The sequence below is a fragment of the Eubalaena glacialis genome, chromosome 11 (assembly GCF_028564815.1).
Source record: "Eubalaena glacialis isolate mEubGla1 chromosome 11, mEubGla1.1.hap2.+ XY, whole genome shotgun sequence".
Taxonomy (NCBI): Eukaryota; Metazoa; Chordata; class Mammalia; order Artiodactyla; family Balaenidae; genus Eubalaena; species Eubalaena glacialis.
The window spans coordinates 9,894,252-9,921,485 of NC_083726.1; the positions used below are offsets into that span (position 1 = coordinate 9,894,252).

The 27,234-nt window shown below is 56.8% G+C and overlaps 2 protein-coding genes across 5 annotated transcripts in view; one reads left to right on the forward strand and one right to left on the reverse strand.

The window, feature by feature from the left end:
• Nucleotides 1-234: 234 nt before the first annotated feature.
• SUN2 (Sad1 and UNC84 domain containing 2) lies at nucleotides 235-18,531 on the forward strand. Of its 3 annotated transcripts, none has more exons than XM_061205408.1 (18): nucleotides 235-473; nucleotides 3,377-3,533; nucleotides 4,442-4,644; nucleotides 5,025-5,162; nucleotides 5,849-5,944; nucleotides 6,297-6,390; nucleotides 7,616-7,686; nucleotides 9,710-9,837; nucleotides 11,489-11,743; nucleotides 12,194-12,271; nucleotides 12,754-12,797; nucleotides 13,401-13,566; nucleotides 13,911-14,132; nucleotides 14,476-14,560; nucleotides 14,947-15,062; nucleotides 15,195-15,362; nucleotides 15,744-15,836; nucleotides 16,814-18,531. In XM_061205408.1, exons 2-18 carry the CDS (start codon nucleotides 3,412-3,414, stop codon nucleotides 16,925-16,927), a joined length of 2,193 nt encoding a protein of 730 aa, XP_061061391.1. In that variant the 5' UTR covers nucleotides 235-473; nucleotides 3,377-3,411; the 3' UTR covers nucleotides 16,928-18,531. The 3 variants fall into 3 exon arrangements, with proteins under 3 accessions (XP_061061391.1, XP_061061390.1, XP_061061392.1); XM_061205407.1 differs by lacking the exon at nucleotides 235-473 and adding an exon at nucleotides 814-915; XM_061205409.1 differs by lacking the exon at nucleotides 235-473 and adding an exon at nucleotides 1,099-1,243.
• The window catches only part of GTPBP1 (GTP binding protein 1), a 28,851-nt gene continuing 18,427 nt past the window's right edge, over nucleotides 16,811-27,234 (reverse strand). The window contains exons 7-13 of one of the 2 annotated variants that reach the window (XM_061205411.1): nucleotides 26,778-26,922; nucleotides 26,480-26,662; nucleotides 25,594-25,729; nucleotides 24,777-24,955; nucleotides 23,299-23,451; nucleotides 20,552-22,385; nucleotides 16,811-19,120 (exon numbers count right to left, since the gene is read on the reverse strand). In XM_061205411.1, the coding sequence (XP_061061394.1) occupies nucleotides 22,293-22,385; nucleotides 23,299-23,451; nucleotides 24,777-24,955; nucleotides 25,594-25,729; nucleotides 26,480-26,662; nucleotides 26,778-26,922 (889 nt within the window). In that variant the 3' untranslated portion in view covers nucleotides 16,811-19,120; nucleotides 20,552-22,292. Of the gene's footprint in view, nucleotides 19,121-20,551; nucleotides 22,386-23,298; nucleotides 23,500-24,776; nucleotides 24,956-25,593; nucleotides 25,730-26,479; nucleotides 26,663-26,777; nucleotides 26,923-27,234 lie in introns of both variants that reach the window. The other variant, XM_061205410.1, reaches the window with a different exon arrangement.

Below are 27,234 nucleotides of genomic sequence, written 5' to 3' on the forward strand. Positions count from 1 at the left end.
GTCAGGCCAGGTCGAGCCCCCGCTTGCCGGCTCCATCGGAGTCCTCCAGCGCCCAGGGGTTGCACACTCACCCGCGTCTCCCACGCGCGGATTCTTGTCTGGACTTGCCCCGCCCGCTTGGCCCACGCGGCGGGCGGGGCGAGCCGGGGCCTTTGTGTTCAAACCGCCCAATGGGCAGTGGCAGTGGGCGGTAACGCGGGCGGGGCCTGGCCAATGGGCTGCGGGCTGTCAGCGTTGACTGACAGGGGCACACATACACACTCGGCCACGCGCGCGCCGTCTGGCCCCACTTGCGCAGCGCGGTTCTGCGCGGGCCGCATTGTCTGCCAGTCCGCCGCCCGCAGTTCCCCGCGCGTCCCGGGTCCCCGCGCCGACCGCACCTCCCCGGATTCCGACGCGGTAAGGGGGTGCGCCCGGGCGGCGCGGCTGGCCTCGAACGTCCCCGGCCCCGCACGGAGCAGCGGCGGCAGCAGGTAACAGCCGGCCTTGGGCCTCTGGCGGGCGGACGCGCGGGGTGAGGGTGGTGGGCCGGCCTCGCTCCCCTCCCCGCGGGTCCCGGGGCCGGCCTGACCCCGGGGTCATCGTCGGGCTGCACCGGCCAGAGCCGAGCTGCCCAGGCCTGGCCCTTCCACTCCGGGCCAAGCTGGGCCAGGCTCCAGCCCCGCCCGGCGCACGCCCCTGGACCGGTCGAGAAGGGCCAGCGCTGTGCCAAGGCCGCCGTGACTCATCTCCGCCGCCCGGCCCCCGCCCCCGGGACTGGCCGCTCCACTGGTCAGTCCGGAGGGCGGATGTCTCCGGGCGGGACTTCCCCGGGCCGAACCTCCCCGGTAGGCGGAGAGCGGAGACCCGGCTGTCCCAAAGCGGCCCAGGCCAGTGCCCGCGTTTTCGTGCCAGTCAGGCAGTTTCCAGGGACAGGTAGTTCTCTGCTTCTGCCGCCGCCTGTCGTAACTCTGGGAATAGGAGGGAGGCCCATTTTGTTCAGTTCTAAAAAAAAAAAAAAACGAAAAGAAACCAAATAGGAGGCGGGAGTGTGACTTAGAGCAGAGAGGCAGGGAAGGCGCATGGTTGGTAAAAACAAAAACAAAAACTCCCGCAGGTTTAGCCAGTAGGGAATGAAGGGAGCAAAGAGTTAGCACCTGGAGCGTTTTGCAGGTCGCACGAGAGAATGTAGTATGAAAACGTACCGCGGAGGATGCCCAAGATCTCGGTTAAGTCTGACGACCGGATGGATACTGCCATATAAGTTTGTGATGGGGGTGGGGAAGGGTGGAGCTGAGAAAGGATGTCGTTCAGCTCAGAAATGGGAAGGGATGTTTTATTTGAGGGTGTCTTAACCGGGGGTGGGGGTGGGGTGGGGAGGCGGGGGGTGTTTATTCTGATATGCAAAAGATTGGAGCTCTGAGAGGCTCACCTCTTGTTTTGTTTTGGAGGACGGGGGCCTTGACCTTTTTCATCTTGTGAAACCCAGATTCAGTGATAAACTGTTTTGTGATAGCAGAACCCTATGAGAAAGACTAAAAGGCACCCCTGGGAGGGTGCTGACTGCTGATGATTTTCAGCAAACCCCCCCCTCCCCCACCAAACACACACACACACACACACACACGCACACGCACACCTCCGTCTAAATATTTATTTATATTCTCGCCAGCAGTAGCTTGAGTTCTGTATAAACACATTGCTTTGTTTCTGCCCTGGGGTGAAAGCTTCATCAGCTTCTGCAGGGCAGGGTTAAGAGGAGGAGCCTCTGTGAGCATCTGTAGCTTTCAGGTGGGGAGGGCAGTAGTGGGGGTGGAATTACCTTATAAGGAATGGAATATAGAAAAGGATCCAGGCCAACTTCCTGCTGTGGCTACTACCAATCGGTCCTTTTACCACCATCGGCTAAAACCAGGGAAAGATGCCAGGGGGACATCCTACCTGTGAAGACACCAGTAAGACCCAAGACATGAGGCTGCTTGTTTTTCAGAAGAGGACTTTGTAGAATTCTTCAGCTGTACTAACCAGACCTCCTGGTTTCTGTAGTCTGAGTTGGGATGTGTTAGAGCCTATGTCCACCACACAGCCCAGAGAACTAGTAATTTAAGTATCAACCAGGAATATTGGAAGTGATAAGTCACAAGTACTAGGACCGCAGTATAACAGTGACTTTGTAATACAGGCCGGCAAAGGCACCACGTTCAGAGCGCTCACACTGGTCATCTGAGGTTTTGAATTTGGGTTTCTAGCACTGAAAGGTTTATGAATCCTCCTTGTGTTGTAGAATGCCGCCTTTTGCCATTTCTTTTCACCTTGGCCTCCTCTGAGTCCTCCCTGTCAATTCCAGAGCCTTGGTTTTCCATGCCACGTAGTGACTGGTCTGGCTGGTAGGGACTGAGGGTAATCCCACACTGCCGCTCCGCCTGCCTGTTTTGTTAGTTTGTTAACAAATGTAACAGCTCTGCAGCCTGTTCTGAACATACTGGAGGCTGTAAAAGACTCTAGTTGGGGACACAACAACATATTCCTGAAACGACTTGAAAACTTCCTGGTAGAGCGGAAGGACCCAGGCCCTGCAGCCTGTCAGAGCTGAGCTCAAACTCTGCCACTGTCACTTACAGGCTGGGTGGCTGTGGGCAGGTTACTGATCATTTCAGTGTCCCAGGTTCCCCCCTGTACAATGCGGGTAACGATGCCTTCCTGGATTATAATGGGTGTGTAAGGAGCCAGGTACCTAGGAGGCATTTAACAAAGTATTTTATCGTATCAAGATGCACTGATGTTGCAGCCCAATAATCGCTAATGGGATACGGCATCCGGGCACCATCAGGATGTAGGCAGGGGTTACCGTGGAAAAGTTTTCTGGAGTCACAGTTTGATTGCGGCTCTGAATCAGTGAATACAGCTATGAAGAAAGGAAAGCACATCCCATCTAAGGGAAACAAGCTAGAACAAGAACAGGCCCAGCTCTAGGGACAGGGCAGCACGGTTAAGATGGCTGGGCTGGAGAGCGGGTGCAGGGCAGCAGTGATGAAAGGCATTCATTTAGCACCTGTGGCCTACCTATCAGGTGCCACAGGCTCTGTCTCATGTCAAAGGTTGCAGAAGGCCCAATTCTAGCTCTCACGGACCTCAGCATCCAGTAAACTGAGAATTAGGAAATCCTGTGGAAGGTGCCATGAAAGAGGCTGCCCAAGGCAGAGGGCAGAGGGCAGCAGGGTGGGCGGGGCCGGGATAATTAATAAATGCCCCATGTCACCCACATGTCAGGCTGTTTCAGTTGAATCCCTGCGGGGGGCAGGGGGGGATTGGCTGGGAGTCAGTGACTTGTTTCTCCTCCCCTGGAGAGGGGCTGAGAACAGCCCCACGCTTCACATGGTGTCCTTTCTCTCCCAAGACTCTTCAGGGGAAGGGTCCCCCGCCCACCTCATCATGTCTCGAAGAAGCCAGCGCCTAACACGCTACTCCCAGGGTGACGATGACGGCAGCAGCAGCAGCGGAGGGAGCTCGGTGATGGGGAGTCAGAGCGCCCTGTTTAAAGACAGCCCTCTCAGGTAGGGGGTCGCCACTCCCAGCCCCACCCCCTCCATGGGATTGCACTGACCTGCAGAGCAGATGTCTTGGGCGGTTCACTGCGCAGCCTCTTCGTCTTGTGACTTCTGTGGGCAGAGATCAGATACCCATGTCTGGTCAAAGGGGACATTCACACCTCTGGGGGTGCCAGGGCCCAGTGCTGTTTCTTCTCTCCATACCGTAAGCCGGGCTGCCGCCCTCATGTTCAGAGAACAGGAAGTGGGGAGAGGCAGCTTCAAGAATAAGCCAGGCCGGAAACCCCAAAACCGAGAGCTGGGCTCACAGGAGCCCATTGTGCTGTGGATGGCTCTGCCAGTCTGGCCATCCTCCCGAGACCCACACCCACATCCGCATGTGCCACTGTCTGTAGGGCCTCCTCAGGGCCAGCGAAGCAGCTGAGGAGACGAACAAGTCCGAGGGGCACCAGGACGTGAGCTAAGGCAGGCGCCTGCCTCATCCTGCCCCCTTGCAGATGTGAGGCCCTGATGACAGCCCCTGAGGCTTTGACTAGCTCTAGAAGGCCAGGTTGAGTTTGTCTGGGTTTTCAGTGGGTTGTAGAAATTACTAATCCACGAGGAAGCATGAAAAAACACTTTGGCTTTGAAGTTAGAGACCTGGATTTGAATCCTGACTCCATCACTTACTGATGATCTCGCCTAACTGCTTGTGAGATTTAGAGATAATGGGAGCACAGAAAGTACCTGCTTCGCACAGTAGACAGTCAGCAGTTGGGAGTTGTTAGTTGCCTAGCAACAAGGCCACGTGCACGCGCGCGCCCCCCCCCCCCCCCCTTAGGAGGGCAGAGCGCTGCCTAGAGCGCCGCTGTCGCTTTCCTGGCTGGGCTCACCTGCCAGCTCCCGCTCTCTCTCCTCCTGCTGACCTCCCACAGGACCCTGAAGAGGAAATCCAGCAACATGAAGCGCCTCTCCCCAGCGCCGCAGCTGGGCCCCTCCTCCGACAGGCACACCTCCTACTACAGCGAGTCTGTGGTCAGGGAATCCTACTTTGGCAGCCCCCGGGCCGCCTCCATCGCTGCCTCTCTCACCAGGAACTCCATCCTCGACGACCAGCCGCATGGTGACCCCTTCTGGAGTGAGTGTCCACAGCCTTTCTCCTGGGCCTCTGCTGCCTCTGGAGATTTATGGTCCAAAATCCCCCCCGGGGGTTTCCTAACCGCTGCTGGGCCAGAAGAGGGGCTCCCCACCTTCGGAAACCCTTGGGAGAGCAGCCGAGTGTCTGAACTTCCAGGCCCTTTTAGACGATGGAGTAGCCACGTAGCTGCTCCAGGCCTAGGAGACGGAGGGGCCGGTCCTAGTTCACCCTCCCTTGACCCAAGGGAGCTCGGGAGGGGCTGAGAGTAGATTCGATCTGCCCATCAGAGATGCTCCTCAGGGTGTCCCCGCGAGTCCCTCTGGAACACCCTCCTCGGAGCATCTCTGCCCCAGGAGAACCCCGCATTCTTCCCTCCTCAGGTGAGGACCTGCGGGTGAGAAGGAGGAGAGGCACAGGTGGCACTGAGAGCAGCAAAGTCAACGGGCTCCCAGAGAACAAGCTCTCCGAGGACTTCCTCGGGTCGTCCTCGGGCTACTCTTCCGAGGATGACTACGTAGGTAGGCGACGTCCTCCCTCCCCAGCCTCGGGGAGGTGCTCCACCAGGGTCCCGGGCTGCTGGGGAGGTGACGGGAAGTAGGGGAAGGCGCCCTGACAACTCGAGAGAGCATGGTGTCCCGCTGAGTGTGGCTGCTGTGCCACCATGGTACCCTGAACCCAGGCCTGGGTGGCCCTCGTTAACGCTGGGATGCGATCGCCCGGCCCCACGAGGCCCTGAGCAGCCTGTGGCCAATTCCCTTATTTGACTCATTTCCAGCAAGTGTTTAACATGGAGCTTCACACGCAGGAGGTGCTTGATCCCTTAGTCTAGTTCTGAGTGGTTTGAGGGATTGCCGGTGAGGAGAAGGAAGCAGACAAGGAGTCCAAGGGAAATAAAATGTCAGAAGTCTAGCACTTCGCTTCGTCAGCGTTTACTGGCCTGCTAGCTGCCAGCCTCTGTCACTTGGGGATGTGAAGGAGAATGACACACGGTCTCAGCTCACAGTCTAGAGGAGCAGACAACTGACAGTCTCCATGTCCCAAGGCTCTTAAGAGTGAGGACCGCGGTCCAGTGGTTAGGACTCCGGGGGCACGGGTTCGATCCCTGGTCGAGGAACTAAGGTCCCGCAGGCCCTGCGGTGCACGGCACCTCCACACCAGAAAAAAAGAGTGAGGACAACTGGGCGTCTCCTCTCCTCCCCTGCAGGCTACTCGGAGACAGACCAGCAGGGTTCAGGGGCGCGGCTACGGAACGCCGTCTCTCGGGCGGGCTCTCTTTTCTGGATGGTGGTCACTTCTCCAGGTGGGTGCCGGCTGCTCTGTACATGATTGTTTCCATTCTCTCTGGCAGTCACTTTCACCCATCTCTCTGCGGTTGGGTATCCAACCCATTAGAAAGAGACTGTAGGGCCACCGGGGATAGCTCGTTCCAGAATAATTACTGGGAGCCAGGAGCCACGGGAGCACCCTTGCTTGAAAGCTGGGTGGAGGGGGTTGGCAGCGCAGGCGGGTGGGATGACAGGACCTGGGTAGCGTGGGACAGGACGGAGGTGCACTGGCAATCAGGGTTGGGGTCGGGGCAGGGAGGACCGCTGGTGGAGACACACAGGCCAGTGGTTCAGGGTGGCACTTAGGCTCGACGGGCCCTCTTCCAGGCCGGCTCTTCGGACTCCTCTACTGGTGGATTGGCACCACCTGGTACCGCCTGACGACAGCTGCCTCCCTCCTCGACGTCTTCGTTTTAACCAGGTGAGCAAGACTGACAAGAAATCAGAAGGCCCCAGGCAGAAGGGGCCAGTAAAGCATCGAAGCCTGTACGTGATGGTTTCTCTGAAGGTTTTTTTTTCCCAGTTTACTTGCAGCTTTTATTAGTGAGTGTGGAGTGGACACCCAGAGCCCCTTTTTCTGCCTGACAGTGGACAGGACTTAGAGTCAGGTGCAGGGAGTGTTCTGGAACGCAGGTTCTTGTTTCTTCTTGGGCACTTCCTTCCAAACACCAGCCTAGCCACTTCTGAGTCTCAGACAAGCCCAGCCTTACTGCTGCTGGCCAGGCCTTAGGCTCTAGCCAGCAAGTGGTGTTTTCCAGAACATTCAGCAGCCCTCTTGGCCCCCTTGTGATCTGGACCCCCAGTGTTTTCCACAAGAAAATACTGTCTGACTAAGGAGTTACTTTTTTTTTCTTCTGTATTTGCTTGCCTGGAGGACATCTGTCTGTGAAAGTTGTAGGTTATTCAGAGACCGCAGTATTTACTTATTTATTTATTTTTTTATTTATTATTTTTGGCCGTGTTGGGTCTTCGTTGCTGCGCGTGGGTTTTCTCTAGTTGCGACGAGCGGGGGCTACTCTTCGTTGTGGTGTGCGGGTTTCTCATTGCTGTGGCTTCTTTTTTTTTTTTTTTTTTCTTTATAAATTTATTTATTTACTTATTTTTGTCTGCGTTGTGTCTTCGTTGCTGCATGCGGGCTTTTCTCTAGTTGCTGTGAGCGGGGGCTACTCTTCGTTGCGGTGCGCGGGCTTCTCATTGCGGTGGCTTCTCTTGTTGCGGAGCACGGGCTCCAGGTGCTCGGGCTTCAGTAGGTGTGTCTCGCGGGCTCCAGAGTGCAGGCTCAGTAGTCGTGGCGCACGGGCTCAGTTGCTCCGCGGCATGTGGGATCTTCCTGGACCAGGGTTCGAACCCGTGTCCCCTGCATTGGCACGCGGATTCTTAACCACTGCGCCACCAGGGAAGCCCCCCACCCCAGTATTTATTTTTAATAACATCAATACAATTCAGAGTCAGAATTGTCCCCGTCACTCCAAGCTTTGCAGGTAAAGCATCCAGTCTGGCCCTGGCAAGATGAGAGGCTTGAGGGTGTCCTCTCTAACTCTAGCTCAGCACTCAGGAAAAATCTCTAGGGACTCCCTGGGGGCATATAGAGGCCCTGGAGCCCTCCTGACACCTCCGCCTGCCCTCTCTCCCCTCCTGTGGTCCAGGCGCTTCTCATCACTGAAGACGTTCCTGTGGTTCCTCTTGCTGCTGCTGCTTCTGACCGGCCTGACCTATGGTGAGCTCACCCACTGTCACAGGGAGGGGTGGAACAAGAGCTTGTGGAGATGGGGCTGGCGAGCCAGAGGGGCGGGCAGAGTGTGGGCCGAGGCTGGTGCTGAGCAGAAACGAGAAAACTAGAGGGACGGTGATCAACTACAAAAAAGGGAAGGAGGCAGGACGAGGGGGCGGATGGGGCCTGCGCAGCACCCTGTCTGGCTCTCCTGGGTCCTCAGGTGACCCGTGGCTGAAAGGGGAAATGCTCCGATCCACTGATCTTGTCCTCGGTTTGGGTTGCTACGCTGCACTGCGTAGCATGTCTAGAGCATCCTTTCAGCCCCAGGGGCTGGAACATGCCTCAGTACAGGAGTACTGGGGTAAAAAGCAGGGACTCTGACACTGTTATTAGCAGTCATTTTCCCTCCATTCCAAATCAGGAGGTTGTCTGGGTGAGTGAATTATCGTTACATCAAGTTCAGTCTTCAGCTGTCTTTAGGATCAAAACAATGAAGTAGTAAAGAGAAGTAAGAGCACCTTTTTGCACCAAGATACTGAAATACGTGTCATCTGTAAGATGCTCCACGTTGTTCCCGTCTCTATCATTGAACTTTCACATTTTTTACATAGTTGTAATCATTATGTTTATATATTTTGTGTTCAACTTTTGACTTGACAATTTCACATGAGTTTCACAACGTCCTATGAGTTGCCCCTGTGGCCCCCAGGCTCAGTTTTACCAATTTATAATTAAAGACCGTGCTTTGTCATTATTATATTTTTAGAGGTGGTTTTATAGGTTTAGCATCTACTCAAGTTGTATTTCTTTAATTTCTACCAAGGTAGAACATCTTTCCAAGTGTTGATTCCCTTGTTTCCTGTTACAAGAACAGCTTGTTCCTATCCAGTGGAAACTGGGCATTGCCCTTAAAATAATAATGACTTCTTATAATCTTACAGTATTTTGTTCAGGAAGCACATTCCCTCGTGTTATCTCAGTTTGTTTCACCATCCCCATGTGGGGTTGGTGGAGCTGAGGTTCTCATGGCGTCATGAGATGCATACAGAAAGTCTGAAAGGCGGAGGGGTGGAGTGACCAGCTCCAGGAGGGCAGTAGGTGAAGGCCTGTCCGGAGGGTCTGACTTAAAGTCTGGTGGTCACGTGCTTCCCGTTGCACCTGCTCGAGGCCAACAATTGAGTGGCAAGTGTGGCATCTTACCAGGGTGGAGACCCCACAGCCAATATGGCTTTTTCAGGCGCTGTCAGCCCCACGCATACATGTACACGCACGCACATGCACGTGCATAGCTCAGGAGTAAACACATCACAAACAGGTAGCCCCTAAAGCAAGATGCAAATGTCTCTGTGTGGCGGCAGCCTTGTGCTCTGTTCTGGGGCAGCAGGCAGCCTCTCTTAGCAGGTGGATTCTGTTTCAGTGATTCTCAACCATGGCAGCCCATTAGAGTCACCCGGGGAGCTTTTATTTATTTATTTATTTATTGGGGGCCATGCTGCACGGTTTGTGGGATTTTACTTCCCCAACCAGGGACTGAACCCACACCCTTGGCATTGAGAGCTCGGAGTCCTAACCACTGGACCGCGAGGGAATTCCCACCTGGGGAGCTTTTAAAACTCCTTATGGAGGGATCCCCCAGGCCCACGAACTCACTCTGGAGGGCGGGGCCAGACACTGTTTCAAAAGCTCCATGGGTGATTCTGATGTACGGTCTGGACTGAGGACCACCGTCAGGGCCTCTGGGTTCTACCATTGGATCATCCCCAACTTATGATAGCCGTTTCCTCCAAGTTTTGCCACCTATGGAAAGATGAGGATTCCTGAGGGGACGTGAGGATGCGTACACGCTGGGATTGTCGGGGGGGGGGGCTGCTGCCTCAGAGAGTGGCGGGAACCTCCACCCCTCGTACCACCTTTGGCCGGGGCAAGGCTCCCGCGAGTGAGACGGGCTGCGGGTGAGCGCTGCTCACGAGGCTGCCGTCCGCGCTGTGGCCCCGGCCCAGGTAACTGCCCTCTCCTCTGTGTGCAGGCGCATGGTATTGCTACCCCTTCGGGCTGCAGACGTTGCACCCCGCCGTGGCCTCCTGGTGGGCCTCGAAGGGCAGCGGCGGGCAGCGTGCAGTGTGGGGTTCCAGAGACTCATCCCCACATTTCCAGGTGAGCATCTTAGGGTCGCAGTCTCCCGCCTCGGCCTGAATTTGCCATTGAAGTCCCTGCCCTTCTTCCTCACACACACAGCTGAAGAGGTGCTGCCAGGATACCTTTCTCTACTGTTTGTGGTGCAGGTGTTGGGGGGATGTTTTGCCTGTGCTTAAATATGACTCAAAACTGCCCAAAAGTTAGTTGCCATCCTAAGAAGCACGGAAAACAGAAGGAAAAGGAATAAGACAAATTGTCTTGCCTACTTTGTTCCTTTTCAGTACAATTTCACGAATCTTTACTGAGTACCTTCTGTGAGTCAGGTAATATCCTGTTCTGTTACCTATTACCATAGATAAACCACCCCCAAAATCAGTGCCTTAAAAGTACCAGCACTGGGGAATTCCCTGGTGGTCCAGTGGTTAGGACTCGGCACTCTCACTGCCATGGCCAGGGTCAACCCCTGGTCAAGGAACTAAGGTCCCTCAAGCTGTGCGGTGTAGCCAAAAAAAAAAAAAAAGAAGTACAGCATTGGATTAGCTCATGATCCTGCAGGTCCTCTGGGTGGCTTTTCTGGTCTGAGCAAGGACAGCTGATCTTGGCTGGCCCCCCTCGCGTGTCTGCAGTTGACTGGTGGGTCAGCAGGGGCGGGCTGGTCTAGGCCTGGGCTGGGCAGGTTGTACCTTTGCTGTCCAGCAGGTAGCCTGAGCTTGTTCTCATAGCGGCCGGGCAGGGTTCCAGGAGAGTGGAATCATGCCAGACCTTGAGGACTAGATTCAGAACTAGCATACTGTCACTTCTGCCACATTCTATTGGCTGAAGCAAATCTCAGAGCCAGGCCAGATTCAAGGAGGGGGAAATAGACCCCACCTCTCCATGGAAGCACCTGCGAAGCCACATTGCAGAGGGCGCAGATGCTGGGAGGAGGGCAGGACAGTGGCCATTTTTGCAACCTGCCAGAGGCTAAAGATGGATCCGGCCGAGGCCCTGCCCTCAAGAGGCCTGCAGTCCAGTGGGGGGCGATGAGCGCACAAACAACTGGAGTGTGTATGTGCAGGTCCCGGGGTCTACGATGAAAATGTAAAACTCTTTGTCCTCTAATTGTAGTTATTTGAACTTTGCTTGCATCCTGCTGAATTTAATTTGCTATCACATTTTTAACCATTTATTTTGGTAGATATTACTTTCCTGACCCTGATTTTATTATTTCACAAAATAATGATGTGTTCTGGCATCTTTAACTTTTTTTTTAATCACTAGTATCAATTTCAGGACCACCTTTTCTGTAAAACGGGGGAAGTAAAGAATGACATATCTTTGTATTACTTTCATCTGCATAAAGACACTAATGAAAATAGTTGCCTGGTTTGGGAAGGGTTGGTGGTGAGGGCTCTGGGTGGATAGGGCAGAGGTTAGGAGCATGAATTTTTGCTGTTTGTTTGCTTGCTTTTTGAGTCATGCAAATACTGCCTAGTTTAAAAATGGAATTTTTGAAAGTCAGAAGCCTAACCTCTGTACTCAGTAGGCTCGTGCCTTTTAATTGACAGTCGACAGACTGTGTTTTATAATTTCATTTGGGTGTTTCTGGGATTCTCTTCCGTTCCTCTTTAGGAAGCACTGTTGTCATAAGTCCCTAACCTCTGTGGCTTTTCCCTCCCCATCCTGCCAGGCTGAGCAGCGCATTCTGTCCCGGGTACACTCTCTGGAGCGGCGCCTGGAAGCTCTTGCTGCCGAATTTTCCTCCAGCTGGCAGAAGGAGGCCATGCGGCTGGAACGCTTGGAGCTGCGGCAGGGGGCTGGAGGGCAGGGGGCCAGCGGCAGCCTGAGCCACGAGGACACCCTGGCGCTCCTGGAGGGGCTGGTGAGCCGCCGCGAGGCTGCCCTGAAGGAGGACTTCCGCAGGGACACCACTGCTCAGATCCAGGTCAGGGAGGGGAGCTGAGGGGCCCGTGTGGGTGACCCCCTGGGTGTGTGGGGTGGAGGGGGCGAGGCCCTGCACCCTGACGTGCGGGAGACAGCAGTGTGTTATTCAGGGTCAGACGGCTCTACCGCTTGGCAATTACCTTCTCTAAGACTTAGTGTCCTCCTCTTTAAAATGGAGACTCTCCTGTCTGCCCCGCCCCTGGTTGTGAGAACATGAGATCGTAGTGCGCCTGGCACAATGCCCATGTAGGTGTGGCACACCACGCAGGTGTGCAGTGAAGACCAAGAGGAGTCTTGCGTGTTTCCAAGAAGCACTGTAGCAGAAAGGCCAGGAGCTGAAGTTTGCAATCAAACAGGCCTGGCTCGAATTCCGGTTACACCACTTACTGGTTGTAAGCGGCCTCTGAGCACGACTCAGTAAAATCCTTAGCCTCTCTTCTATGCCTGATAGGAAGAACTGGTCACCCTGAGAGCAGAGCATCAACAGGACTCAGAAGACCTCTTCAAGAAGATTGTCCAGGCCTCGCAGGTTGGTGGGCTTGGGGGCACTTGGAGCCTACGGTGGGGCACTGATCGAATTCATCATCCGTTCTTGGGCTCAGAGAGACACCTTGGCCCCTAAGGGTCTGCTTAGGTGCAGAATGGGGAGAAGGGTGTGTAGTCTCCTGACTTCTGCTTGAACTGAATCCACCTGGGCTGGAACACTCTGCAGAGACGCCCTGGGATCTTGCCTGAGGACAGGAAGGGCTACTTTCAAGTGGCCTGTTGTGCTGGGTATACATGCTGAATGAACGAGTGAACGGATGAACGCCTAAGCACGATAGATACGGGGCGAGACTCCCATAAGGACCTCAACCAGGAGGCCAGTTTGACATTTGCTAGATCAGTCAGGAGGCCCTGGGGTGGGGATGTGGTTAAGCAAAGACCCCCAAAGGGAACAGATCCTGCTCTGGGAGACTGACTGCTGTGAGCCTGACATTTCTTGTATTGGTCCCTTCTTTCTGCTTATAGGAGTCCGAGGCTCGACTCCAGGAGCTGAAGTCTGAGTGGCAAAGGTAACGCACACTGCCATCTGTTCTAGGCCTGCTCAGCCGCGGCCTCCCCATTCCTAGCCCCAGCCTCCCCATTCCCACCCCCAGCTAGGACTGGGGAGCAGAGCCCCGGAGCAGAATTCTGATTGTGTCCCAAGCAGAGAGGGAGATGGCTGAAACCTAGCTCAGGATCACCTGCTCAGCGCCTGTCCTTGAGGTGCAGTGGAGGTCCGGCAGGGGTTGCAGGCATTGCAAGAGAATTGGGATTCATGGGTCCATTTATAGACTTACCATCTTTTCTGTACAACCTCATGCCGGCTGCCTTCCCATGCCCCAGATATCTGTACTTGTGGAGGATGTGAGAGCTGAGGCAGAGTGAATTATGGATCTGGGCTTAGAAGGGAAATGGGATACTGTAATATTAGCTCCTTGGGATATGCAAGCCAAATCATAGGCACCGGAGCTATGTTCTACAGCCAGAAGCTCCAAGAGTGAGCCTTGCACTCACCAGTGAGTGGTGGGCACACACTTATATCAGGTGCCAGCTAGGGGATCCTCTTGTTCTCCTCAGCATAGCCTTACCCCTCACCAGAGATCCAAGGCTTACTCTTCTCTCTCTGGGAGTAGGATGACCCAGGAGTCCTTTCGGGAGAGTTCCATGAAGGAGCTGGGGCAGCTGGGGGTCCAGCTGGAAGGCCTGCGGCAGGAACTGGCAGCCCTGACCCTGAAGCAGAGCTCGGTGGAGGACCAAGTGGGCCTGCTGCCCCAGCAGCTCCAGGCTGTGCGGGACGACGTGAGTTGGAACCATCCACGTCCCTTTCTGAATACCCCTCCTCTGAGACGGTCCTAGCAGTCTGCAAGGCAAAGAGCCTCTTGCCCCCTGCTCTGGACTCGGCACAGATGCTGGCTTTCTTTGACGGAAGTTCTTCCTGTTTTCTCATTGATAACATGGAGGGTTGTTCATAACTCTTTCCTCCTTGTGGCCTGAGCAGGCACGTGCTGGCCCTCCCCTTGCAGGCCTGTCCTCGCTCCCTGTCCCCTCTACCCAAGCCAGGCGCCACCCCACCCTGGCCAGGTCTCTGCTGTGGCAGCTTCCGCTGTGAGCCTCCCAGAGTGAGGCCTTTTTCTGGTCCCTAGGTGGAGTCTCAGTTCCCTGCCTGGGTCAGTCAGTTCCTTCTTCGAGGTGGGGGAACCCGCACTGGGCTCCTCCAGCGAGAGGAGATGCAAGCTCAGCTGCAGGAGCTGGAGAGCAAGATCCTTGCGCACGTGGCCGAGATGCAGGGCAAGTCAGCGAGGGAGGCCGTGGCCAGCCTGGGGCTGACGCTGCAGGAGGAGGGCGTGATTGGGGTGACAGAGGAGGTGAGGACTGGATGTCCCTGGACACCCCCGCCCCCCGCAATGGCTAATCCACCCAACACACACGCACTGCCTTCCTCCCTGGGAGCCACAGAGCTGCACAGTCCCACACTGCCAGCTCCCTGGCCTGTTCTATGACCTAAGTGACATCCAGGAGGCTCCGATGTTTGCTTTGGGGCCGGTGTGGAAGGGGGGAGGTGTATGCCTGAGCAAGCGGCACGTGTCTGGACAGCATGGTGCAGGCGCGGGACGGCTGAGTCCAGGGGTTCCTGACCCCTAACAGTGGGGCCACGGAGGTGGACGAGTCTGCTTCCCATCACAGCTGCTCGGGGCGCCTGTGTTTTAGCAGGTGCACCGTATTGTAAAGCAGGCTCTGAAGCGCTACAGCGAGGACCGCATCGGGATGGTGGACTATGCTCTGGAGTCGGGCGGTGCGTACACCTCTCCTCCCTTTGCTGGGCCCCTTTCCCTACCCTGGTGGGCCCCCTGGCATCTGCTAGGGTAGCTGTGGTGTTAGGCAAGCAGGGCTTGAGGTCAGCAGAACTCGCCCAACCCAGAACTCGCAACAAAGGCGAGTGACTGTGTGGGAGAAGCCGGGATGTGCTGAGCACCATCCTTGGCCGGGAAGAGGCGGGAGATGCTTACAGCTGCTCTGGGGTCTGGGTTAGGTGTGAAGACTGGTTCTCAGAGAGGGGACGGGCAATAATAGTCCCTGCTGGGGTTCCCTTGGCTGGCGAGCTAAGCTGGTTGTGTGGGTCTCCCTCCCCTGCTGGAGTCCAGCCCCAGGCGCTCACCCTGCCTCTCTTTCCTGTCTCAGGGGCCAGCGTTATCAGTACCCGATGTTCCGAGACCTACGAGACCAAGACGGCCCTCCTCAGCCTCTTCGGCATCCCCCTGTGGTACCAATCCCAGTCTCCCCGCGTCATTCTCCAGGTGGGGGCCCTGAGCACACTGAGTCGCCTGCGTAGCTGGGTGACTGTCCCCTCCTGGGTCATTGAGAGCTGCGCTCAGGGCGGGCTGTCTTTGTCACCTGCCATGTGCTGACCCGACGTTCTTCCCCTCCAGCCAGACGTGCACCCAGGCAACTGCTGGGCCTTCCAGGGGCCCCAGGGCTTTGCTGTGGTTCGCCTTTCTGCCCGCATCCGCCCCACTGCTGTCACCTTAGAGCATGTGCCCAAATCCTTGTCACCCAACAGCACCATCTCCAGTGCCCCCAAGGACTTTGCCATCTTTGTGAGTATCCCACCTGGGGGCTAGAGGGGCTGTAAGAGGGCCCTGTGGGTCTCTATTGAGGATAGAGTTGGGATCGTTCTTTGGTTGAGGGGAAGGGAATAGATATGGAAGAGACGGCGCCAAGGTAGGAAACGGCACTTCGGTCTCAGTTACCTCAGGCTGCGGAGGAAGAAACGGAGGTCTAAGGAGTTAAGTGACTTGTCACAGATCACACAGCGGCCCTGTGTCCAGAGCTCAGGCCCCCTGCAGTCCCTGAGGAGGCCGGTGCCTGCCCCACCGGGTGGGAGGGGACCAGTGGGGGAAACGGGAGGGAAGGCCTTCCTCCTTGGGGGCCCGTGTGTAAGAGCAGGATCTTCCCTCCATCCTTTGCTCTCTCTTCAGGGTTTCGATGAAGACCTGCAGCAGGAGGGGACGCTCCTTGGCCAGTTCACCTACGACCAGGATGGGGAGCCCATTCAGACGTTTTATTTTCAGGTATGGGATTCTATTCTGCTGGCAGAGGAGGCATATATATGCACTTCCCCATCCATTCAGCAGATGTTTTCTGAGTACTTGTCCTGTGCCAGGCACTGGGGGTTCCAAGTGAGAAGTCACAGCCCAGCCCACCCACAGCTCGAGGTACGGAACAGAGACCACTGTCCACGTGGCGTGGGAGAGGCGCCAAGTGCACATCAGCGTGGGGGAGGGGCCCTCCCAGATGGGGAGGGCTGGGGAAGCTGCCTGCAGAGGGCAGGTATCTGAGTGAATGTGGCCCAGCTGGGCCTCACACAGCACAGCGTGGCTGGACCACTGCTGGGGGCCTCCTGCCTCAACTTGAGTGGGCATCGGTCTCCTAGGCCCTTGTTAGAAATAGATCCCCAGTCTCCAGCCCAGGTGAGTCTCTGGTAGGTGGCCTGAGAGTCACACCAGGGGAGTCCTAGTGTGAGGAAGTGGGTGAGGTGGAGAAGGGACAGAGGAGGGGAAGAGAGGCAGGCGTGGCTACCAGGCCAGAGAATTTCAGCCCTCAGCTGAAAATGAGCATACAACACAGAGGACTGATGGGAACTTGAGAAAGAAAAGAAATTTTGCTTAATTCACAGTGAAGGAATTCTTTTTCAACATCGACATACATCAAACTCTCCAGAAAGGTAGTTCTGTTCATGGTCAAAAAGAGCTCCTGTGAGTTTTTCCCAGTTTGAGATGAATCATGCTGGGGCTCGGTTACAAGGCCATTTTTATGTGGCCGTGGGCTGGGCCTGGCGCAGCCTTACGTGCGTTGGCGGCCCCTGTGGGACCTCTGAAGCCTGTGGGGCTCCTTGGCCCACCAGCTGGCAACTCTGTGTTCCAGGGTCTGAAGACAGGAGCTTTGAAGTCCGGTTCTCTACAGAGGCCCGGGGGAGGGGGCGTCTGGCCCTAGGTGTGGCTGTCCCCCCTCTGGTCTGAGGACTCACACCCCTGCCTTCTCTCCCCAGGGCCCTAAAATGGCCACGTACCAGGTGGTGGAGCTGCGGATCTTGACTAACTGGGGCCACCCCGAGTACACCTGCATCTACCGCTTCAGGGTGCATGGGGAACCCGCCCCCTAGGCCTTCTCTGTGCTGCTGCCGCCGCCAGCAGGGAGGCCAGCTCCTCTCAGCACGTGCCCCCTGCTCTGAGGGTAGCTGCGCAGCACCCCCCCTCTTCCCCCGCACGCTTGAAGCGCACTGACTTCCAGGAGCAAGAAAGAAGAGCCCCTGGCCCAGTGGAGAAGAGAAGGAACACGCAGGCTCTTCCTGAGCGGCGGGTGGCTCGAGCGGTCAGCAGGCTCCGGTGTCTCTTTTCCTTCTCTTGTTCTCTGCGTGCCGGGCACCGGGCGTCGTCTTCTCCCTTCTGCGAGGGTGTATATATGTAGCATGTTGTGGGAAATCGAGGCAGGGAGAGACGGGATGAGTGCCCATGTTCCGGCAAAGGTGGATGAGACCTGCCTGCCCCTTGCCCATGTGCGGGGGCTGGCACCCAGGGCGCTGCATAAATGAAGCAGGTGCCAAAGCCGTGGGTGAAGCAGGCTAGGGCCTGGGGCAGCTGAGCTGTGCCCCCTCCCTAGGCAGAGAAGTGAGGTCCTCTGGGAGGAGGGTGTAGGCTGGGACTGGTCCCCAGGCAGGAAGCTCCTAGGAGAAGGCAGCTGGGCTCCTCCAGAAAGCTAGTGCCGTCAGCCTAGGCCCACAGCATTCCTGAAGGGCTTCTATACACTGTATTTGTCCTGGGTCAGGGTGGGCCATGGGGCTTCTTGTACCCTGGAGGGTCTGGCTCCTGGGAGCCTGAGGGTTACTGCGTCTGTGGCCCTGTAAGAGTCCCCTCTGCTGGGGACAGTAGTTGCTTTCTCTCTCCTGATGCTGGGACTGGGGCCCACTCTGCTCCCCACTCCTGCTAGGGCCTACCTGTGCCCCAGCGCAAGCTTGCTGCATTCCCCCAGGGTGCCCAGACCTGTCCTTCGAGGCCATAAACATCTGGGGTCAACTAGAAGTGTTCAGGGGACTCCCTGGGCTCTTGTGGTGGCCCAGCGATACAATGACAGTGACACTCAGGGTGCCACGGTGGGAGGTCTGTCTGCACTGTTGGCCCTACCCCACCCCTATCAGGCTGCTGATGTAAGAGGCCCCCCCAACCCTAAGCCACCCCCGGGGGCTCTCTCAGCTCTTGCTCAATTCTGTTTCTATTCTGACTCATTTTCTATGGGGGACAGTCAGGGGTGGGGGACTGGGTTAGGAGGGGGGGCCAAGGTGGGAGCTTTTGGACCCAGCAGGCCCTGCTCTATTATGTATGTATTTTTCAAGGTCTGTTTTTTAACTGAAAAGCTAAGGGCTTGATTCCTAGCCCCGTTCTGTGGGGCCTCGGGTGAGTTCAGGTCCTTGTAACCTGGCTGCCAAGAGGGGCTTGGGGCACTGGTTCCAACTCTGTGGTTCGTTCCGGCCCGTGGGGAGGGGGCAGGAAAGGCTGCTGTGCAGGTGGGCGCCCTGAATGGAGGACGGAGCTGGAACGAAGGCGAGGCCCTGGCCGTCCTGTGATCAGTCCTCTGGCACTGGCCCTGCCTCCAGACAACCAGGTTTTGTTTTGCGCTCTCCTGTCACAAATGCTGCACTATTGGTTCTTAATTTTGTATCTCCAGATTCTAATTTATGCCTATGCAAAAAATAAATTATGCCCAGGATTAGTGGAGTGTGTGGTTTTTATCTGGCCATTGCACGGGACCCTGCTCTTGGGAAAAAGAGAATGAATTCTTAGCCAAAACAATGCCCCAAAGGCTTCCTCCTAAGCTTTAGAAACCCAGGCTTCTCGGCTAAAACTCAGCTGTGATGGGAGATGGGACCTGAGGCAGGCCCTGTGCCTGTGACTCTGGGCTCAAGGGCTGGCAGGAGAAAGTGAGTGGCTTTATTAGCCATCACTGATGTCCCACTGTGAAGCAGGAGGCTTGTCCTGCATCTCAGTGCCACTGGAGCAGAGGGTAGAAATTACCCACTTTACTACTGAGCTCGTCCACCGTCAGTGCCGCAGTCCCTCTCCGTGGGAATTAAACCCTTGTCCCTTGTACCTGTGTTGGGATGGCACGAGGTGGGTCCCCTGAAGAGCCAGAATCTTGCCAGTTCCAGGGAGCAGGTCCTGGCCCTTCCCTGCAAATATCTCCCCAGATTCAGTGCCTCCAATGAGCAGCTCCAAGGGCCAGGGGTGGTTGCCCAGCTGGACTCAACACACGCCTCTCCTCCTGACCATGGCACCTGGCCCAGGGATGCGCCCCATCACAGCTGAGAAAATAAAGGCAGGAACAGGTCAGTAGGCAGGAGTTGGGGGATAAGCTGCTACAGGAGACGGTGCTGGGTGGAATGCAAAGCCAGGCCCAAGGCTTTGGGCCAGTTACTCAAGCCCTCAGCTCGCTCTCTGCACGAGGAAAAAGCTAGTCCTATGGCTCGCCCCTCAGCAACTGCTCGCTTCACCACCTCCTATTTCATTCACACTTGCGCTGCATTTAGCACCATTTTTCAACAAAGGTGACATCCCTGAGCGGCATTAGTAAACGCATCCCTGGAACCTACCACATACCGTCAGGGCTCAGGGCCTCTGTTCGTGCCCTATGGGGCCTGTCTGCACACGTCCAAATCTTAAGAGGCCCTCATGGCACAACCCTCACACCGTCTTTTCTATGGTCCGTCCTGTGACCCCAATCAAACCTGCGCTTCCCCTGCACCATGGCACATTCCTGTGACCTTATTCTGTGCTGGGGAGGCCGATAAGCCAGAACAGTGGGCCTGGCTGAATTAAAGATGCCACACACATTAGCTGCGTTACAAAAGGGTCAGGATTTGCCATTTGAGGTGACTGGATTAACAACTTTATTCTTCATCAACAACAAAAGGGCTGGTGTTTTGTTCCAAATAGATAGTTGGTAGGGCTGAGACCCATATGGGACCTTTGTAGTCCCAGCTAACGACAATAAAATGCTGTAGTCAGCCCCCTGGCTAGCAGGTGTGGGCCTGGTGACCACAGAGATCAGACTGACCTGAGTGTTTGAAGGCAGAGGCCAGGGCGGAGGCCACAGCTTCAAAATGTAAAGGAAGTGGTTATGCTCACAGTGGCAGGAGAGTTCCAACAAAATGTGGTTCTGCCTGTTCCACGGTCCCCCATGGCCAAGTCCTGTGGAAACACCAATTCCACAGCACCCACCATGGGGACGGAGAGCACAGGGTGCTGCTCAACGCTGGAACTCCTATTACAAAGGCACCACTGGGCAACGGCCCCTGTAAGCAGAACCAGAGTCAAAACCAAGAGGGAAACAGCCAGCAGACAATGGAACTAGGACGGCTGAAGGACACGCTGGAGTGGGTGACCGGAGTGACTGGGGGCTGGGGGCACTGCTCCCGAGCTCCCGTTTCCTTAACCAGAAAAACGTAACTACCGCCACCTCCCTCATAGGTGGTAGCTGCGAACATCAAAGAACATGAAGCGAGGGAAATGCCTGGCACAGTCCCAGCTACACAGCAGAGACGTGTCCATGCCACCTTTCTCCTTTTGAGCCCGGTGCCCAGCTTGTGGCCTCTGCTATGGATGTGAGAGCCGGCGTGGGTGGTAAGCAGTGTGATGACCATTATTCACCGGGTACCGCCCACGTGCTGGGCACACCAGGGCCTCACACACATTCTCTCGCTGAATCCTCGCAACAACCCGACGTAGGCATTTACCTCTTGCTGTGGATGAGGAAAGTGAGGTTCAGAGGATGGCAACTTGTCCTGCGTCACAGCTGGCGGAGGAGTCTGGGTTTTGAAGCCACGCCTGCCTGACAGGAGAAGCTGGGCCCCTCCCGGCCCGGCCCGCAGCCGGGGGCTCTAGGGCAGGCAGAGCAACGGAGCTCCCCGTGGCCGCACCTCCACCTGGAGGGGCTGGGCAGGGAACAGGACACCGTCAACTTGGAACAAACTTTTATTTTGTGTGCTGGTCTGGTCGGTCCATGGCCACAGGTCAGTGGTAACTAGAAACAGGAGGGGAGGAGAGGGGAGCAGGGGCGAAGGGCTGGGGATGGAAGGGAGGCGAGGCTGAGGAGGGACCCAGCCAGATGGGCGTCCCAGGCTAGAGAAAGAACATATCTCTGCCCATCAGTCCACCCTAAAGCGAGGGCTTCAGTCCACAGCTCTGAGCAGGCTGGTTCAGGGCCCGTGCTGCCATCTCTGGCCTGGGCAACACCACCCCCACCCCTGGCAATGATTCTTCCAAAGGGCTTAATGCTCTGAGCTGGGTCTGGAAGAATCTTTTTTACTACCTCCTACCTGCTCTCCCCGTACCCCAGTTGGAGCTTCCAAATCTGGGGCTCAGGCCCTTCACTGCTGGGCTCCTGTAGCAGCCATGCTGGGGCGACGTGGTGGGGAAGGAGGGGTTCCAGTCCCGGCCTGGCTCAGAGGAACACCTGGCACCCCCGCCAACAGGAGGTGCTGTTGACCGTGACCCTGAGCAGGCGGACCCCAGGCCCGATCATCAGGGCCCTGAGGCCCAACAAGAATCAGAGTCCAAGTCCAAGCAGGAGGCGGCCCCAGGGCGAGGTGAGAGCCCCTGCTCGGCAGACTCAGCAGAAGACGAGTCACCCCAGCCAGCCAGGCAAACAAAGGATTGTCTCCAAGGGGAAAGAAGAGCCACAGCTGTCTTCAGGTCAGTGGCAAGGGTCAGAGAGGCAAGGAGGGTCCTACGACTCAGTCACCAACACCCTCCACACGTCTACAGTTACAGCCTAAGAGCTTTCGGCATTACCTGTTTGGGGTTTAAGGGAAACAAGAGGGAGAAAGAGAAAAGGGGAACCACCGCTCTCCACTCTGCTAAGATCCCCAAGTCGCGGAAGGACGGCCCCCTGCTCTGGCAGCAGCAGATACTTGCCCTGGGCGCCCCTCAGCCCGGAGGCGGCTCCGTGGCGGGGCTCCAGGCGCACTGGAGAGTGAGCACGGGGAAGGAGGGCGCGCTTCAGCTCCTGACAGCCCTGAAAGGTTCTCACAGAGACACACGAACGGACACACAGACAGGCAGCCAGCCAGCTCCTGGAGGCTGGCGGCCAGCCACGGAGGAGAAAGGAGGAAGACTGCCAGGCCCTGAGCGGCCGTACTCCTGCACCTCACACGCCCACACACACCCACACGCACACTAGATAGATAGACAGATAATAAAAAGAATAAAAACTAAGGGCCCAGATGTACAAAAAAGGTGTGAGTGAGGAAGAAGGCGGGGAAGAGGGTCGGAGATGGTCAGTCCTCCAGAAGTCTGGCCACCTTCCTCAGCTTATAAATTACAACGCCCCTGGAAAACGGGGGTGGGGGGAATGACGAGGCTCCGGGTGCGGCCTGGGGGAGGGTGAGCGGTGGTCAGAGTTGCTCTGGCCCATCTGGTGGAGCGGTGGCCAGAGAATGAGGATCCCTTGGGTGGTGGAGGTGGGCTGGGGGAGATTCAGCAGCCGCTGGCGGGAGGCATGCAGGCCCCCTGGGACTTCACCTTGTGACGCTGGCCCCCCCGTCGCCGGCCCCCGCTGCTGGGCTTGGGCTGCAAGAGAGAAGAAGGCGCTTGAGAAACAGTGGCCCGGCGGGAGCAGGGCAGGACAGGACAGGAGAGGGGCAGCGGGAAGCGGGGGCAGGAGAGCAGCGAGCAGCCATCTGCTACGTCCTCCGCCGACAGAGCCGGCGCCCACCCTGCCTTCCTCGCAGGTGGTGGGTCACAGGTGATCACGGTGTGAGAGGAGACGTTCAGAGAAGCACAGAGAGAGCAGGAACTAACAGGTGCCACTGCTGACAGGTGGGAGGAAGAAAGAAATGAAGGAGTCAGACGAAAGACTCGATGGGGAGGGAGAGCAGAAAGGACAGGTCCAGGCAGAAGCTTCCTTCTCCGAAGAGGAGTCGGACGAAGAGACGCTGCAAAGGGGCGATGTGAGGGCCACCAGGAGAGGACTCCAGGGGACAATGCTGGCAGGAGGTGCCGAGTGAGAGCCACACTGACAGGGCCCAAGACCACCCACCCCTCAGGAAGTGTCACGTCGGGGAAGGGGCCCGGAGGACCCTCTAAGGCAGCGTCTTTCAGACGTCTGGGCTGCGGTACGCACACACATCACTTGCACTCTCACACACACAATGCTCGCTCTTACTATGACAGGGAAACGCTGACGTTTTTCTATTCTCTCTCATTAAAACTAAACGCTGGTCAGGACCCATTAAGTTCATTTCATGTACGCCACATCTCAGTTTGAAAAACACTGCCTTGAGAGACAAAAAGCTCACACTTAGATAGCACTTAGGGACCTGGAGTTGTGGGAAACACCCATGTAGGAACTCAAAGACGTGGCAGACTGGTGAAGGCTGCCGGCGCTCTCCTATGAGTCACCTCCGCGTCCGCGGCCACGCCGCCACCCCCACCCCGCCCGCGGCCGTCAGGGGCCCAGGACCAGCCTGGGAAGCACACTCACCTGTGGCTGGAGACTGCCGGATGCAGCTGGCTGCGCAGCCGCTAGAGAGCAAGCTTCATCTCCCGTTGGGGGTGCCCCTACTGCTGGCCCTCCAGAGGGACCTCCCTCTTCTCGTTTGGGCAGGGGACCCTTTTTCGTCGATTGCATTTTAATCTGCTGGGGTTTGGAGTTCATTGGGGAATTGTTGGTGGTCTGGAGGAGCTGCAGGAGCCAAGGGGGTGGGGGATGAGACAGAGCTGCAGGCAGTGACCTGGGCTCAGCTGCCCCCGCCCCGCCCCTGAGGTCTCAGGGACCTCTCACTCCGTGGCCTGGCTGGGCCTGGGCGAGGTGGGTGGCAGGAGGGCGATGACAGGGCAGTGGGGTGGAGAGATGTCCTCTCCACTCAGCGTACCAGGGCTGCCCCAGCCAGGGCTAATGTCTCACCTGCCTCAGACCAGCCCAGAAGGGTTCCAGCCTGTTCCCTGCCCCAGCTGCTCTTCCCACAGACAATCTGTGAACCTCAGCCATCTCCTACTCAGCCCAGCTCCCAGCCTGCCCAGAGCATCAACTCTATCTCCTGCTGCCCCTGTAACAAGAGCCTGGGGTAAGTTTTAATTTTGGGCCTCCCAGAGAGATCAAATGAGTGTCTCAGGAGCTGGAAACATTTGGAGTGTGGCCATCAAAAATCTTAAGAGCTACCACCCAGGAAGGACTGACTCAGAGCCTTCCCTTATGGCCCAAGTTCAGTCTCAAACAAAGCAGCGAATAGGCCCAGCTGCATCCCCAAGGGCATTACAGCATGTGCGGGCAGCTTCTGCCAAACCCTCAGCCAGTCTTAAGCAAGGGGGCCTTCGAGGATGATCCTCCCCACTCCCCAACACACTCTGCAGTCTTAGGGTGACGTGGATGGGCCTAAGGAAGGCCATTCTGGAGGAAAAGCAAGCCTGAGGCTGATTCCAAGATCTCAGACAGGATGTATGGAGCAGGGGTCAAACCACTCCGTCAAGTGCCGCTACTCAAGGCCATGGATGAAGTCTGCAGAGGGCATGAGGTGGGCTCCAGGACACAAAGAGCTCAAGCCCATGCCCCACTGCTAGCCAGCACTCACTCCAACTGGACCCACTGCTCTAAGGGCACGGCCCCAGCCAGACCATCGGAGCCTGTGCCCAGCATCTCAGAGGCCAACACTGGCTAGGCCCAGACACTCTCCCACCACGGACTGCCATGCCTCAACTCCACCTTCTCTCCTCCATGGTCACTAGCAAAGCTCAGAAAGACAGGAGGTCTAGGGAAACCTCTCAGGAGAGCAGAGAAGATGGCACTAAGGCTATACCGCGGCGCTGTTCCAGTTCTCCCAAGGTAGGGCCTGGTGCCTCTGCCCCTGGCAGTCAGTAAGATTTCACAGGGCTCCTTGAGGAGAGCGTGCTGTGCTCACAGCCTAGACTGGAGCAGCCCCTGGTACTTCTTATAGGCAGGCAAGGTGGTCTGCCCGGCCGTACCTTAGTGATGGTGCCTACAGCCTTGGTGCGGCCCTCCCGGAACACCAGCCGCTGGTCTATGTGCAGGTACTCGGGGGTCTTGATGAAGCGGAAATGCACGGTGGCCTTGTCCCCGGTGCGCAGGCAGTCCTTGTCCATGCTCAGGATGGTGGCTGTCTGCCTGATGCTCCCACAGTGCACTGCCAAGGGAGCCAGCAAGTCAGGAGAGGCCTGAGCCACTCAGTGGCCTCAGGGCAGGGGAGGCAGTGGGTGAAAGCATGAAACAAGCTCGAGCTGTGGCAGGCTGAAGACCTCAGAGGGCAGAGTGAGGCTAAGCGACTGGAGGCCCGTTCTTGGATTGATCCTTCCTCACATTCTCCCACTTTTCCCTCCAGTTAGACCCCGCTTGACCCCGGACCCACTTGTCCCTAGTTCCTGAACACAGGGCACTCTGTTTGCAGGCGTGCCTTCTCTGGACTGTGGGCTTCTTGATGGCAGGGCCCTTGCCCATCTTGTCTTTGTCCCCAGCACCTTGGCAACACTGCCTGGCACACTGCAGCACTTGGTAGATGTCTGCTGAAGGACTGAGTGTGAGGTCCTTGAGGGCAGGTCTGGGTCTCCAGAGCCCAGCACCGAGCTGGTACTTGGTTAGTGTTTGCAAGAATGAATAAACCACAAGCCGCAGCTCATGGGTGGAACGGAGGGGACGGCATCACTGAACAGGGCAGCGACCTGACTCTTGGCTGCAGCCGAAACTTTGGGGTTTGGGTTGCTGGAGCACACTGTAGGGGGAGCTAGAGCAGGGGGCTTCAGGCTGGCAGTGCCTTTAGACACCTACCCATGGCCTGGTACCGCGGGCTGATTGTGGTGGGGTGGTGAAGGACGAGGATCTCGGCCTCGAACTCCCAGGATGCTTGGGGATTCAAGCGTGGAGAAACCATCACCATGCCCTTCCGGATGGACGAGCGCTTGATCTGAATGAGAGAGAATCCCAGACCTCAGGGACAACAATGCCTTCTGGCTTCACCCCCTGGTCACAGAGGACCAGGACTCCTTCTGGGAACTGCTACCACCCCAACTTGGCCTTGACCTCTCACTGCACTGGACCACAGGCCTTCTTTAGTGCTACATGGGAAGCCTCAACACTGCTATTGGGGGGTCAGGAAAGACTTCATACAGAAAGCGGCATTTTAGCCAGGACTTGCAAGACAGGTCAGAATTAAGTGGGTGGCGAGAGGGCAAAGGCAGGCAAGCACTCAAGTAGGAGAAATAGGGCGAGCATGGTCTGGCTGTTGGGAAGTATATAGAAAACCCGGCTTTGCTGGTTAATTTGGCTGGTGCAAATGACCCAGGAGCTAGCATTGACCCCGATCCCCAGGGGACTGAAAGCTGAATGGCAAGAGGATCTGGCATGGACTCAACAGCCCCGTGTAGAAGGACCCCAGCAAGAAGGAAGAGCAGGAAGGCTCCCAGCTGACCTCACCGAGCTCAGAGTACCAGGTGGAGGAACAGAGCTCAGGAGGCCGGCAGGCCTAGGTTCAAGTCCCGGTGTTCTCCCCGAATGCTGGGCAAGTCACTCAGGCTCTCCTGAGCCTCAGTTTCCTCATCTGTAAAAGTGAGGTCAGTAATCCCTGCCTTGCAGAGCGGCTGTGAGGACTGGAGATGACCCAGAGCCTAGCATAACACGGAGCCCGAGGGGAGTTCTTGGTTTTATCAACACTCACCTTCTTCAGTGCGAAGGAGGCCGTCTGGCCCCCCCGCACCTCCTTGACAGGCATGCGCTTGCGATGGATCGATTTGACAGCAATGGACAGGAAGTTACCCAAAGGATCTGGGCCCAGCAGCAGCGTGTCATTCAGCTTGATCAGGCCCCTCAGCGTTGTCCCCGACACCACTGTTCCCACACCCTGCAGACAAGACCCTGGCCCAGTAAGTCCACTGGCACTACAGACTCGCCCCGGCACCCCTGCGGGAAGCGCCACTCAGCCTCCCACCTTGCTCAGTCCGCCAGAACCCGCTCACCGGGACAGAGTAGGTGTCGTCAATCTGAAACTCAGCAGGCTCCTCCTCCCGGTAACTGGTGCGAGGCGAGAGCAGGTTGAGGAACATCTTCAGCAGATCTAGGTTCTCGCCTGTAACGTTGGAGATTTGGAATATCGGGCACATCCTAAGGTGGGGGGGGGTGTGGAGAGAGAGGAAGAAAGGTGCTCAGGTGGCGAACTCCCGCCTGATAGGGGATGAGCAGCAGGAGGGCTCCTGGAACGGCTGCTGCCGCTAAGGGTCGCACCACCCCTTCACTGGCCTCCCAGGCCCTCTGCCCAGCCCACCTACTTCTGTCCAGACCTGCTCTGAGGCCTCCTCCTCCTATTTAGTTTTGTCTCTGAAACCTGTCCCCTCCTCTCTGTCTCGGTACCGCTACCCTATTTCGAGCGATCACGACTGTCTCTTCTTCCTAAAGCACACACATCCTTAAAACCTT